The sequence below is a fragment of the Pagrus major genome, chromosome 5, assembly GCF_040436345.1.
Source record: "Pagrus major chromosome 5, Pma_NU_1.0".
Taxonomy (NCBI): domain Eukaryota; kingdom Metazoa; phylum Chordata; class Actinopteri; order Spariformes; family Sparidae; genus Pagrus; species Pagrus major.
In genome coordinates, this window is record NC_133219.1 from 4,039,992 (window position 1) to 4,053,654 (window position 13,663).

At 40.1% G+C, this 13,663-nt stretch overlaps 1 protein-coding gene across 1 annotated transcript in view; it reads left to right on the forward strand.

The window, feature by feature from the left end:
• Positions 1-13,663, forward strand: part of LOC140996132 (multiple epidermal growth factor-like domains protein 9) — a 35,870-nt gene that overhangs the window by 20,470 nt on the left and 1,737 nt on the right. The window contains exons 4-5 of the mRNA XM_073466407.1: positions 3,250-3,399; positions 12,079-12,348. Of these exons, the coding sequence (XP_073322508.1) occupies positions 3,250-3,399; positions 12,079-12,348 (420 nt within the window). The remainder of the gene's footprint in view (positions 1-3,249; positions 3,400-12,078; positions 12,349-13,663) is intronic.

Consider the following 13,663-nt stretch of genomic DNA (forward strand, 5'->3'; position numbering starts at 1 on the left):
CAAAAATGTGTTTTTATGGCTGTTGACAGTAATTTCTGATTTATAATGTGATAAGGAAAGGTATCCAAAATTCCCGTAAACCTGGCTTTATCTAGTGTTCAGATTTCTATTCTGGAAATGTATCCAAAGTGGTGCATTTTAGCTAAAATTTAAAAGGGTACAGGATTAGAATAAAAACCACAGTAAGGGTTTTCGTCGGTCCTTCAGTTTGTGTCCTCTCTGTAAGTTCATAGGGCCACACAAGTTTGATGGTGAGTAGAATAATAAAACTTTGCAAAGAGAGTAGGTACAGCCGCTGTGATGTAGTGGTGTGTGGATGAAACCTCTTTAAAGGATCAACCTTTGTCCAACTTTGTGACAGTGTCATATTGGACAATGCAGAGGTTCCAAGACCATCCAATTAATTAATGGTCTGTCCTCCCCATTAATAGGGTGAGGTTCTTTAAGTGTGATGATGAATAAAAATTACTATTATTATGTTACCCTGGAGAATATTACAGTAGGTGTGATGCGGATATAAATCATAGGTGAGACTTTTTCACACCAGTATGTGATTAGGACCGTTGTATGAAGAGTTTTGAGAACACGAGACCTTTTGAAGCATGCATTTGGAATAGGAAACAGATTTGGTGTTTGTGTCACTTGGACGTGAAGCGTTTCTCACAATGCATCAAAACTGTAAGTAACTGAAATGCTCGTCTTCTACTTGAGTATTTTGACATGATGGTATTGTTAAGTAAAAGATCTCAGTACTCTGACTATTAATGGCAGGGTTTGCGGTTTGATCCCCAGTTCCTCCTGTCTACATGTGCCCTTGTGCAAGAAATTGAACCCTCAGTTGCTCCTGATATGTGAATGAACAAAAAAAAGTTGCATTTGACAAATAAATAAAATGTTAATAAAACTCTTTAGACTCTATGTTGTGACAATTATCTAACCGTACCGTTCAAACAGCAGAAAATGGTGGTGAGCCCCCTCTAAAACCTGAACAGTGTCACTGATCTTTTGGTGCATGTAATGAAGCAGCTGTGTCTGCATGCATTTCTTTTGAAAATTGACTCTGTACTGAAGCTTAACAGTCCAATCTTTGCCCGTGAAATGCTCATTATGCTCCCTATATATTTAACTCCTACTATATACTGACTATAATCTGCTGTGTTTGAATAGAGACTGAGGCAGTACCCAAACCCTCCAGTTTCTCTAAATATTTACTGTGGAGCCCCAACTAACGGGTAATATTCAGTTGGTAGAAGGAACAAAAGGAGACCAGGAAAGAGGCTGAATCAGAAGCAAATGAAATGTGAAATGTTAAAATGTAGAATATCACATATCCAGGCAGGTATATGTGTGATTTAAGTTGGATTTATGTCCCCAGCAACCAGGCTTTGAGACTAAACCTACAGCTAGTGACAGGAAGGAGGAAAGGTGGAGGGGGACAGAGTGGTGGTGGTGGGGGCTAGTTTTAGAAGCCATATGTCTTTCCATTATAATGCAGGGGCAGATGGGGTGCTGTAGCCTTGCCTGGGCTCAGTGTTCACAGTGCTGTGGATTACCATAGCTCAGGTTTGACAGCTCCCCGTAAAGACTGACCCTCAAGGCTGCTTACACAAGAACACGTTGTGCACATGCATAATCTACAGTTTCCTGTAACACTGTGGAGCTCAGATAAACATGACAGGAACACGTCAATTCCAACAAAACAGAGGTGGAGTGTGTCCACAGTGACCCATTGTTTTTAATTAAAATAATATCTAAAAGAGAACGAGAAAATACAGTTTATCATCAGGAAGCATTTTTAACAAGAACAGTTTTATGATTTGATATTTGCCTCGAAAGCTTCAGTGCACATGTTTAAACCTGCTCTATAAAATGTGGGTGTTGGGAATGCATTAAATCCATTCTCTTGAACAGCTGAAGTATCTGGGGACTTGTTTTAAATCAGAAAAATACAACTTGAAAACATTAAATGGCTCCATAAAGCTTGTCCAACCATGAATAAAATGAAAATAACATCTTTCCAAACCAGTTTTGGATCTCCGGGATTCCTTAGACCTGGGTTATGCTGAAGTAGCTGTAAGGAGCTAGTTTGTTTTTTACATTTTAAAACTAGTCTCCAGCTACTTCAGTTGTTTAGGAGAATGCTGCAACTCTGTTTTGCTGTGAAGCTCCAGAAATGTTTTGTGGACTATGAAACCTGACTTGAAATCAGCATAGGGGTGTGTTTTCACTCAGAAAACCCATAATTTATCAACACAAGCTGCGTAAAAGCTGTCATGTCTGCATAACCGCAATCTATGATCACAGAGGCACAACAACACAACCACAGACAACCCATGACAACAGTGGCAATACCATCACAATTATTTACAATAATGATTATTTATAAAAATGACTTCATTCTGAGAAATTCAAGTTTTATTTTTTTACATAAGTAATGACAGTATCATCACTAGTCAGTATTGCAAGGTAATTTTAGAATGTGGCAGTGAATATGCTAAATTTAAGTCATGTGAATGTAGAACCAACTCTGACACTTAAATCTCAGATGTCTGAGTGTCCTTGAACAGACCTGTATGCAGACTGAGAAAAGTACTGGGCTCAGGGCCCATAAGTAAGTCCACCTCCTCTACACGTTTGAAATTATCTTTGAATTTATATCTTGATTTACAGTTATTCATTATTATAATGATCAATTATGCAATTATTATGGAAATCACTACAACCAATTAATCATAATTTGTTAAAATGATAATCAGCTTTTTCTGAGGGTAAGGCATTTTCTTTAAAACATTTTGTCTGACCCACTCAGTCTACTTCATATAAATCGTATAAATATAATGGGGTTTTATTGATCACGTTTCTTTGTTCTACTATAACCAATTAATTTCTCAGAAAATCCTTACCTTTTTCTGTGACATGTAATTTATACAACACAGAAATATGAAAACCTGATGAGGTAAAGGTAATAAATGTCATGCCACATAAAGGATTTTGTACTATGATATGAATAAAGCTCTAGCTACAGTGAACACATAGAGTTTGTTGTTTCTGGTCAAATTTTAATTGGTAAGTGAAACTGAAAGTCAAATTTTCAAACTTCACACTGGTGGGATGATTTGTACAGACCAACCTGATATTAACAATGAAGGTCGTGAGAGATATAGAACCACACCTCACTTTTGCTCTGACAGAACTGTGCAGATCCAGGAAATAACCCTGTAATCATGTGACCTTTGTTTTGTCTTCCAGGAGTGTGTCTGAACTGTGAGGGTAACACCCAGGGATCCAACTGTGAGGAGTGTAAGCCTGGTTTCTACCACGGCCCTGGAACTGCCCTGATCGAAGCCTGTGCACCATGTCCCTGCTCCAACTCCACCTCCACTGGCACCTGTCACACCGGTCAGTCCCTGCTGCTCACAAGCACACATCAGGACATCAGCTCAGTTTCTTACCCTGTGATTAAGCAGGTTCATCCTCACTGGCTGAGTACACACCATTAGTCAGTGTCAGTGTGTACTGAGAATGAAAACTGTAGTGTAGTTAATTTGACTGTTGAAGAAAGAAAACCTTTTTTTCTGACACCAAAACCACTGACACTGATTATTCTTAGAAAACATTTTTCTATTCACTGTCAAACTGCACTGTAGCAGTGCTGTAAATATCTCTACCTTTAGCCAGTTGTCCAAGGTAATCAGAGATATGCAGTCAACGGGAGACGAGATGAAAAGGAGAGAAGCCAACGCATTGCACCTTGTGTGCTGCATGCGTGACAACACAGTGCAAGCGGTAAGACTGTCACATGGTTATGAAATAAGCAATTAAAAATGGCTATCCTAGGAAGGTTTTGTTACCTACTGATCAAGTAGAAAGAATGTTGGTTTTGACCGTCTCACATCCCCGTGGTAAGGGGGAACACATATCAGCAAGGGAACAGACTACCACAACACCAGAGCGCTCTCCATCGAGCGAATGCCCGTACGTTGACTCTTGTTTTACCTCGGTCTGTATCTCTCTTCCTCTTCACCTTCGTTCTCTTTCAACAGTGCTAGCCTACTGTTTCTCTATTTCCAATATTAGTGCTAAGCTAAGCTAACCTTTACAATTAACTATTACAGTTAACAGAAAGATCTGAGTGTGGTATCAATCTTCTCATCTACCTCCCTGCCAGAACGCATTTTTCGATTAATTAGATGTCAAATTATGTCTTTAATGTTTGTTTGAGTCTAAAGAGTTTTTTTCAGCTGTGGTTGGGTAAAACATTTTGTTCACAGTGACATGTCAGCATTTAACAACTCAGTCCCACCACAGACAGTGAGCAGAACCAAATTTTAGATGTAGATTAAATTCAACTCCATTAGTTGACTGTGTTATCTTTTTTACATTAAGTACCATTCACATGAATAGTTCATAAATCAGTTAAACATGTCTAATGGGTTGGCACTGCAGGAAAAAAAAATCAACTCTCCAAATTTCTCTAACAAGACAAAAAAAAACTGCCTAGTTGCCAAAGTCAGCCGTGAGTTTGAGTGTCTCTTTGTGGAGATTCTGTGCTGACTGATTCTGCACGCCCCTCTCTTATGGGAACAATCTGACTGTGATTGTGACAGTCTCATGCCTATGTTTCCTTAAATACAGATATGTACCTCTAGATTGGCACTCAGGGTTTTGTTTCTCTGGCCATGTCTATGGGTCCTGTGTGTGCTTGTTTGTATTTCAGGCCTGTGTCTTTGTAAACTGTATATAACTGTAGTCCTCCTCCTCTTCTTCTTCTTCTTCTACCTATTTCATTTATTATTTTTTTTATTAATGTTGTTGTCAGAAATAATCCAAAAATTCCAAAACAACCAAACAGTTAACTGGAGCGCTTTCGATCTCTATTTCCAGGCAGTCTGGGATTAACAGTAACCTTTCTATATGACCCCACTTCTTTCACCTCCAGGCCACTGCTGCTGCCCTACTTACACACCACAGCCAAAGGTCTCTATAGGGTTGAGATCTGGATGAACTACAGTCGCTGTCATCATCCTAAACCTCCTCAGTACTGCCTGAAATTTCATTTTAAAATGACTGAAGTAACCATGAAGCGATGCACCTGGTCAACAATAATGCTTAAAAAGAGGTACTAATAGAGCATAATGTGAGAGGGAAAACATTTCCCAAATCAGCACACCATCACCCTGTTATGTGTGAGGGGGGATGGATTCTTGAATTCATGTTATTACCTGTCACTGACATGTTGCAACAGACTTTAGAATTCATTAGAGCAGGCAGTATTCTTCAGATCGTATCTCCTAGACTCTGAGAGAATGTCCACTGTACTTTAAGTTTCCAGCAGCCGTATGTGAATTGCCAGTTTATTGTGTTTGCTCAGCTGTGTTTGCTGTTAGCTAAAACCAGTCTCTGAAATCCCAACCAGTAATTTCAGTTAACACTATGACTTCTGTTAAGCCACACATCTGGGATAAAATATACACACCACTTACATATCTATAAAATATCAAAAACTGTTAACAAATTCCTATATAATGTTTCCAGAGCCCAAGGTGAATTCTTCACAAATGATGTGATCACAAACGCCCAGAAACATTTTTGGCTATAGCTGCAACTAACAGTTATTGTCATTGTCAATTTATCCAATGATTATTTTATCAATAACTTGATTAATCACTTGGTCTATAAATCATCAGAAAGAAGTCAATATCACCCAGTCATCAACATTTCATCAAAAGTGACGTCTTCAAATTGCGTGTTTTATCTGAGTAAAAAAAATTCAAAACTCAAAGATAACCCATCTAATGATGATGAATCTGAGAAAAGCAGCAAACTCTCTAATTTTAGAAGCTGGAATCATCAAATGTTTAGCTTTCGCTTGAAAATGGACTGAAAACATCAATCGATTATCAAAATAGTTTCTATTTTGCTAAATAATTTTCTGTTGATTGACTAATATATTAATGGACTAATTCTTTCAGTTCTCAACCAAACCTTGTCAGACTGTTTTGCTGGTGGACAGGACACCAAAGGTGGAAAGTGTTTTGGGTTATCTGGTTTATTTATGCCAACAGGATGATCAGTCATAAATAGATTAACTCTACTTCCCAGACCTTAATGATATTGTGGCCGAGAGCCATGTTACGCCATGTTGTGCATGTCTTTAGCCTTTCATGGTTTCAGTTCACCATGCACCAACATCACACCATGACACAGTGGCTTAGATCACAGCTTATCCATGTCAAACGGCTCTTGAACCCTCTCTGCAAGCTGCTTATTGAGGTTTTCATTCAGCATTACATCACTGTTTTCACTCTACTCTCTTATTCCTCATCATGTTCTCTCACCTTGCCCTTCCCCGTTCTGGGCCAATCGTCGACAGCGTTGCCATGTCCAGACAACCCCCCGACTGGCGGGGCAGCCTGCATAGCAACAGCCATGTATGGATGCACTTAGGCTGTCAGGTTATGTGTGGCCCTGCCGGGGGCCGCAGCAGAGATTGCGCAACGTGGGAGGGACAGGAAGAGACACGAACCAGGCTGAGCTGAGCTGGGACAGCATGAACACAGCTGGGCCATTTCAGCGCCAGTCAGGCAGCAACAGACTGGGGGGATGGGCAGCATCACACACCATGTTTAGACGGAAACACAGTAGGAAGCGCGTGGTTAGATCAGACACAATCACAAATATGCTCAGGATTGTGTACACAAGAGCTGCTCTTATGTTAATAGTGTGTGTAGCTGTGGAGGATGTTTAAGACTTAATGTAAGACTGAAGCCGGGAAGAGCAGCAGCCTCCCTGCAAGAGTGACAAATGAGAGGATGCCACAATGCAGAATCATGGCTCCACACTGGAGGATAGATGCTTTCTAAATGTGCTGATGGAGCCTGTTGCAGTAACTGAATATCCCTCCATACTGACACACGCAGAGGTGAAATGGAGCATTGCACCAGTTCAGAATGTGGGTCACACATGTTCAATCATCCATGTATGATTGTATCTTTACTCAGTGGTATAAGGACGGCTGGGCTCATTTCATTTAGCCTGAGCTTCATCAAATATATGCATTTTTTTTTTTTTTGTTTCTCTTTCTCTCTGTTTTTTTTCTTCTTCTTTTTTCAGTGTGTGTCAGACAGTGCCTACCTGGCTTACAGGTACCAGACCTGTGTTAGTGTTCCATAGCAAAGTGGAGGACGATGGTGAACAAGCGGGTCAGGTCCTCTGGCCTTGTGTGTGCAGTGCAGGGCAGTTCATGTTTCCTTCTTGTTATATAACCCAGCAGGCCGGCTGCCTTTGAACCCCCAGCAGAGGTTAAATCATGCTTATCAGGAGCAGCCTGCTCAGTGCCGAAATACAACACAGTCACATGACCACACTAGATAGAGACCAACATCTAGGCCATTGGAAGGCAGCTATCTGTTCCTAAATCATTCAACAGTGAGGGCTGTGGTGTGGTTCTCAGAATCAGCTTTATTGGCCTAGTATGTGTACATATACAAGGACATTCAGTCTGTTTTTCATTGCTCTCAATGTTACACACAGTTCCAAGAGCCATTGTCAAGAAGTCATATTGAAATTGATAAACAGCTGCTATTTACATAGATAATATATAAATGTTTCTGTAAATTGTAAACATACTATGTTCTGGCCCCATTGCCCAGACAAAACCCATCTTCAAAATCAACTGCACACCCCTAAAGATTCATAACGCTATCACACTGACAAATCTCAATCAATCAATCAATCAATCAATCAATCAATCAATCAACCTTTATTTGTATAGCGCCAATTCACAACAAAAGTCATCTCATGACACTTTCCAAATTGAGCAGGTCTCAGTATGTGTACAGTACATATCCAAATTATTTCTCCATCTTTGGTAAACTGCTTTCACTTTCTATAGTCAGAGTTCAGTCAGTTATGGTATGTACTGTACATCCAATGTCCTACTGACTATGCACTGCATCCTTATTCCTTTTCTTGTGGGTAATGAGAATTTACTGAGGCAGTGCCACCTTTGTTCTTAGGGCTAAACCTATCCAAGCTTCTCTCCCAGGCATGCTTCCAGGAGGCAAGCCCCAGTTTTTACGTGATCCAAGTGAGATGAACTATCTATGTCTCGTTTCGACCTCATCATAAGGGCAGCAGTGACTGGAGTGTAGCTGCTTGACTAGAAAACAGTTTTTAATGGAAGACTACGTGGAGCTATTGCCCTCAACAACATCCATGTCAGGGTCACTACAGTAGCTATTCTAACTGAGCTAATTGGGGTGGCACTAAGCCAGAATTAATGCTTTTTTGTTTGTTTGTTTGTTTGTTTTTTGGGATAGGGATAGCAATATGAACCTTTAACCTTGGGCATCCTGAATGTGCCCCCCTGTAGACATATTTTGGGTACGCCCCACTGGGAGGCACAGGGCAGGCCTAAAACATGCCGCAGGGATAATATGTCCCATCTGGCCTGGGAACACCTTGAGATCCCCTAGGAGGAGCTGGAGGGTATGGCTGGGGAGAAAGCCTTCATTTTCACGTTGTACTTGTAAACATATTTCTAATTATTTTAACTAATTACAATTTATAGGTTTGTACATTTGGTCAGGTTAGATAGGTGCTTAAATCGAAATAAAATGGTACATTTGAATTCAATGTTAGTCTTTTGAATGAAATAAAAGTGGTGATAGGATATATGTAGTTACAGCATGATTGCAGGTTGCCTGTGTAATAGAAATGCTCTTGCCAGCTGACTGGTTAACCCTTAAATGACCAGGTGTTTTGTGAAACATTTCTACATGAGTCCAGTCTGTAGAGACCTGTAAATACAGATTGAACTGCACACTAAAATATCATTATAACCCCCCAGAATTTTTGCTTCAAGAATAACTTAAATGATTAATCGATAATAAGAATAGTTCCTGATTAATTTTTGTTTTGTTGGTTGATCTACATATTGATTAATCTACTAGCTGTACAGAACACTTTTATACATATGCCTTCATCCTTGAGTGTGCCTTGATTATAAGGGTCAACTGTTATTGATGAAAATATGTTCTGCGAGGGTCCTAACTATTTGCTATGTAAAGATATAGTGGAGTAAAGACGTCCTGAGCAGAGAGTTACGTCACACTCCCTCTCTGTGTGTTGTTATCGAGCTTCTATGTTTTTTGTTTTGGATAGCTGATCTGGCCGCCTATGGAACCATTGGACCGCACCGTTTATAGACAGAGCAGGAGGGGTGCCAAGTCTGTGGTTTCTCCACAGAATTGGGCTACTTCTGAAGTGTTGAGGGTTAGGTTAACCTATTTAAAATGCACGTATGCACACACACACACACACACACACACACACACACACACACACGTACACATCCACATCCACAATTTGGCCTCTGGGACCTTTTAAATCATCCATCTTTGCTCACTACATCTGAACCTATCTCCCTCTTCGCTGTACAAAAAGTACTGGTTCACTTCTTTAGAAAATATAAAAATGTGAAATTATTGATTATTTTTGGTATCAGCCATAAGAAACCAGTTATCTGTATCAACTGAAAAAAATCCCCATCCCGTATCCCTATTTGCAAGAATTTTGTGAGCTTATTTAGGACTCCACAGTGGGATTTGAAAGCTAAAATGTGATGCTCATCCATTGCAGATAAGACATGGTTTGCTGAGAAGTTTCCCCCTGGGAACACGGTGCTGCTGAGGGTAGTGTACTGTTACACTGTACTTCCTGTTTGTTGTGGCATTATATTACCAGGGATCGGAGGTTTTATGAGAAAGCTGACCCTTAGAAACGACCTGCACGTGTTGCTGATTAAGAGTGATGGTCCTCTTGAGGAGCTGGGATCCATTCAGACTCCAGCTGAGCCTTAAGAACTCCTCTTGACACCTGGCTTTTGGTATTTTGGCCAGTCTGCTCTACAGATCTGTCAGGTTGGATGGGCACCGTTGATGGAAAGCCATTTTAAGATCTCTCCAGAGATGTTAGATTGAGTTCAAGTAAACATCCAAAATTCCTTAAATTGCATCTGTATATCCCTCATTTGCGTCTTTATTCAAGGAGAAAAGAAACAAGGAATATGTTTTAAGAGAAATGAGATGTCCTTTACTCAGATGCGTCTCACGTGGCGACATCTCCTTCTGATAATGGCGGATCAGCTGTGATCAGCTGCCGCCATCAGGTCTGTCTAACTGTCAGTTTGCTGTTTGTGTCTGCACACATGCTCACTGTGTTAATGCTAATAGAGGCCCAGAATTATCAGTGCAGAGCATCAGTGTTATCTCTGTAGCCCTTTACCTGTTTAACAAACACCTGCAGATGAGAAACAAGCTGTGTTCTCTTATACTGTGTACTGTCCTGCTCAGAGTAACAGAACCATTTCCACTGGCAAAATGCATTTATGTCATTTAATCATTATTTGGATATGTATCCATTGATTTTCTGATTATGAATGCATCATTTAATAATCCAGAATATGATGGACACTGGAAATTATTTATTAGGCTACATGTTGCAGGAAAAATGAAATTATGTAACATATGAAACCAGAAATGATCCAGCTCAAATGTGACCGAATTGAAATGAAGCTAAATGATGTATAAAGAGTTTTTTTGTGGACAGACTTTCCTACTCTCCTAAGGTTGATTAGGGAATAACAGATCATGAAAACAAACCGGTTTCTAATAAATGAGTAAAGTTGTTTGTGGTCCTTTTGTTGTTCAGACCCACAATGAGGCAGACAAACTTGATGATGAAAAAATATTGAACTTGAGAGTGATACCAACAACGTATGGAAAAAAATGGGGCCTTCCTACCATCATTACACCATCTTGATTAGTAAGGTAGTATAAGGTATACTGAAGGACATTCATAGAGTTGTCCCTGTGTGCTGATAGCCGTTGTACTGTTGGTGGATGAACCTGAGTGCTGAGGGCTCTGGAGCAGGTTTTTATTAGAAGAGCAGTGCCAGGTTTCCTCCAGGCATGACTAGAGACCTAACCCTCTAGAATTGAGGCCAAACAGTTCAATCTTGGTTTCATCAGACCGATTAATTATGTTTCTCACAGTCTGAGAGACCTTTAGGTGATTTTCTTTTTCTTTTTTTTATTTCCAGGCAAGCTTTTATGTACATTTCTAAGAGCGTTCTGTCTGCCCACTCTGCCAAAAAGCCCCAATTGGTTTAGTGTTGCAGTGATGATTGTCCTTCTGGAAGTTTGTCTTCATAAATTTGGAGGCCACTGTGTTCTCTGGAACTTTCAATGCAGCAGAATTTTTTGGTAGCCTTCACAAGATCTGTGCTGTAGCACAGTCGTCTCTCTGAGCTCTGCAGTACCTTCCACATATGGCTTTGAGTTCACTCTGTTAAGTTTTGTCAGCTTTGAGGCCTTGTTTATACTTTTCCAAATTATGTCTAATCAGTCAAAATTTACCACAGGTGGACTCCAATCAAGGTGTAGAAACATCCCAAAAGTGAAGGATCTTAACTTTCTTTCTTACTTTCTGAATTCTTTTCAAATACCGCATGTGTTTATTTATGATCCAACCCCAGTTCCACAGGGAAGAAACCAGCCTTATGCAGAGACAGTGAACACAGCTCTCTCCTAGATTGATATACTGCCATCTTGAGCTACCTGGTGGCACAGTTGGCTGTGTCACTTAGGTTTGTCTTACTGAGGAGAAGAACATGCAGACAACATTGACCATTTAAACTACCTTTTACAATATAGCAAATTGATAATTCTGTATTTGTGATATATATTCACCAAGATGGAGGTTATTGGTGAGTTTTGAGAGGTGCATTTTAGAAAGGGATAGTCATAAACATTAATGAATAATACGTACAGTACATACGTATACAGTACAGACTGGAAACATCAGGAAATGTTACAGATTAGTTTCTTCACAGGAATGCAGCAGAATACATTTTCTGAGTTCTGTCTTTTCCTTAGGTAGAACAGTATTAGGCAACATTATACTTCAGGATTAACATAAAGCAGCAGGTCATTGTGGCGTTCTGGAAAGTAAGCCTCGTTGCCACACCATTAGAAATGGTCAGGTGCTGATGTGTGTCTGTCTGTTCCTGTGCAGATCCCAGTGGCTCCCCAGTATGTGACCAGTGCCTTCCCCGGTACAGCGGCTCACAGTGTGACAAGTGCAGCGCCGGCTTCTACAAAGCCTCTGAGGTTTGTGTTCCATGTGACTGCAGTGGGAATGCAGACCCTCAGGTCCCCACCCAGCTCTGTCACCCCGACACCGGCTACTGCCTCCACTGCATCAACAACACCACTGGGCCCCAGTGCCAGCTCTGTGCTCCAGGCTTCATCGGAGACGCCAAAGCACATAACTGCACCCGTCCAAGTAAGACAAACCACAACGCACTGTTTGGTCAAACCAGTGATTTCATTACATATTTAATGTAACATACATTTTGATTTTCTTTGTAGGGAACTAGAACTACTGAAAGATTACAATGGCAAACTAGCTGTCTGTTAGTACATTCAGGTCTCACTGACTAAGCCATACCAGTGAGCTGACTTGCACAATATGAGGGCTCTGAAACTGACACAAAGACTGGCAGAACATGTAATAGCTTATGGTTTTACTAATGCAAATGTATGCATTTATCAATTAACATGTCATTGTTTTACATACAGCACACTGTTATCAAAGCTACTTTTGAAAGGTTTTTATTGTATAAAAATAGAGGTATCAATAACCAAGGCCCTGCACACTTACACAGAGTGGACCTCTGCTCAGGTGCAATTTGTCCCACTTTAACAAATGCAACAATAATAACAGGAGAGCCAAGGAGATGTCAATAAAGCGCACACCGACACAGTGCTGAGAAGACTTCTAATCAGCCACAGGAATTAAAATCACCTGTTTAAATTAAAGGAGTAATGTGGAAGATATGGTCAAAAAGTGAACCAACGTTATCAACAAAGTGTCAACGTTATGTCAAAGACATCTATGTTCTGTCTTGCAGAGATGTCTATGAAGTTAGCATGCGAACCAGCTAGCCCCAGCTCATCCTGTGTCCTAATACCACTACAGACCTCAAGAGGTGATAGTCTGATAGCCCCCGCAGTTTCAGCTGGGAGATGTAAAAGCGGCGAGTTCACGACTTAGTCTAATGTGTACAAAATAAACTCACAAAATGTCAATAAAAGGAAATATTTTTACATCCATTTTCCTTACTATAAATAGAAAAATATAACTGCACACTGTCTGATTTCAAGTTTCTGTCTTTTATCAAACTAAGATGAGCTCAATTGCCTCCGTGACCACCTCAGCCCATGCTCTGAGTGCACATTGTTTTTCAATAATTTGTGTATTTGACCTCATCTATGTGCATGGAACTCTGCCTTGTAAGATTGTTTGTGTGGTTTCATGAGAAGATTTCTGCTGGAAAACCTTTTGGAATGGTGTGCTTTTAGGTGATATGCTATAAAAATGCTCGATAAGCATATAAGTTGGCTAAGTGGAGTAATTGAGCGATTTATGCGTGGGTGACCAGAGTTTGCATCACTTGGAAAATGTATTGTTTTTTTGTAAGAAAATATTTCCACTTTTCAGTTGCAGTTTGGTTAGATTTAGGTGATAAAACTACTTGGTTAGGTTTAGGTAATAAAAGATACTCTGTTGGGTTGTGGTAAAAATTATTTTATTATTA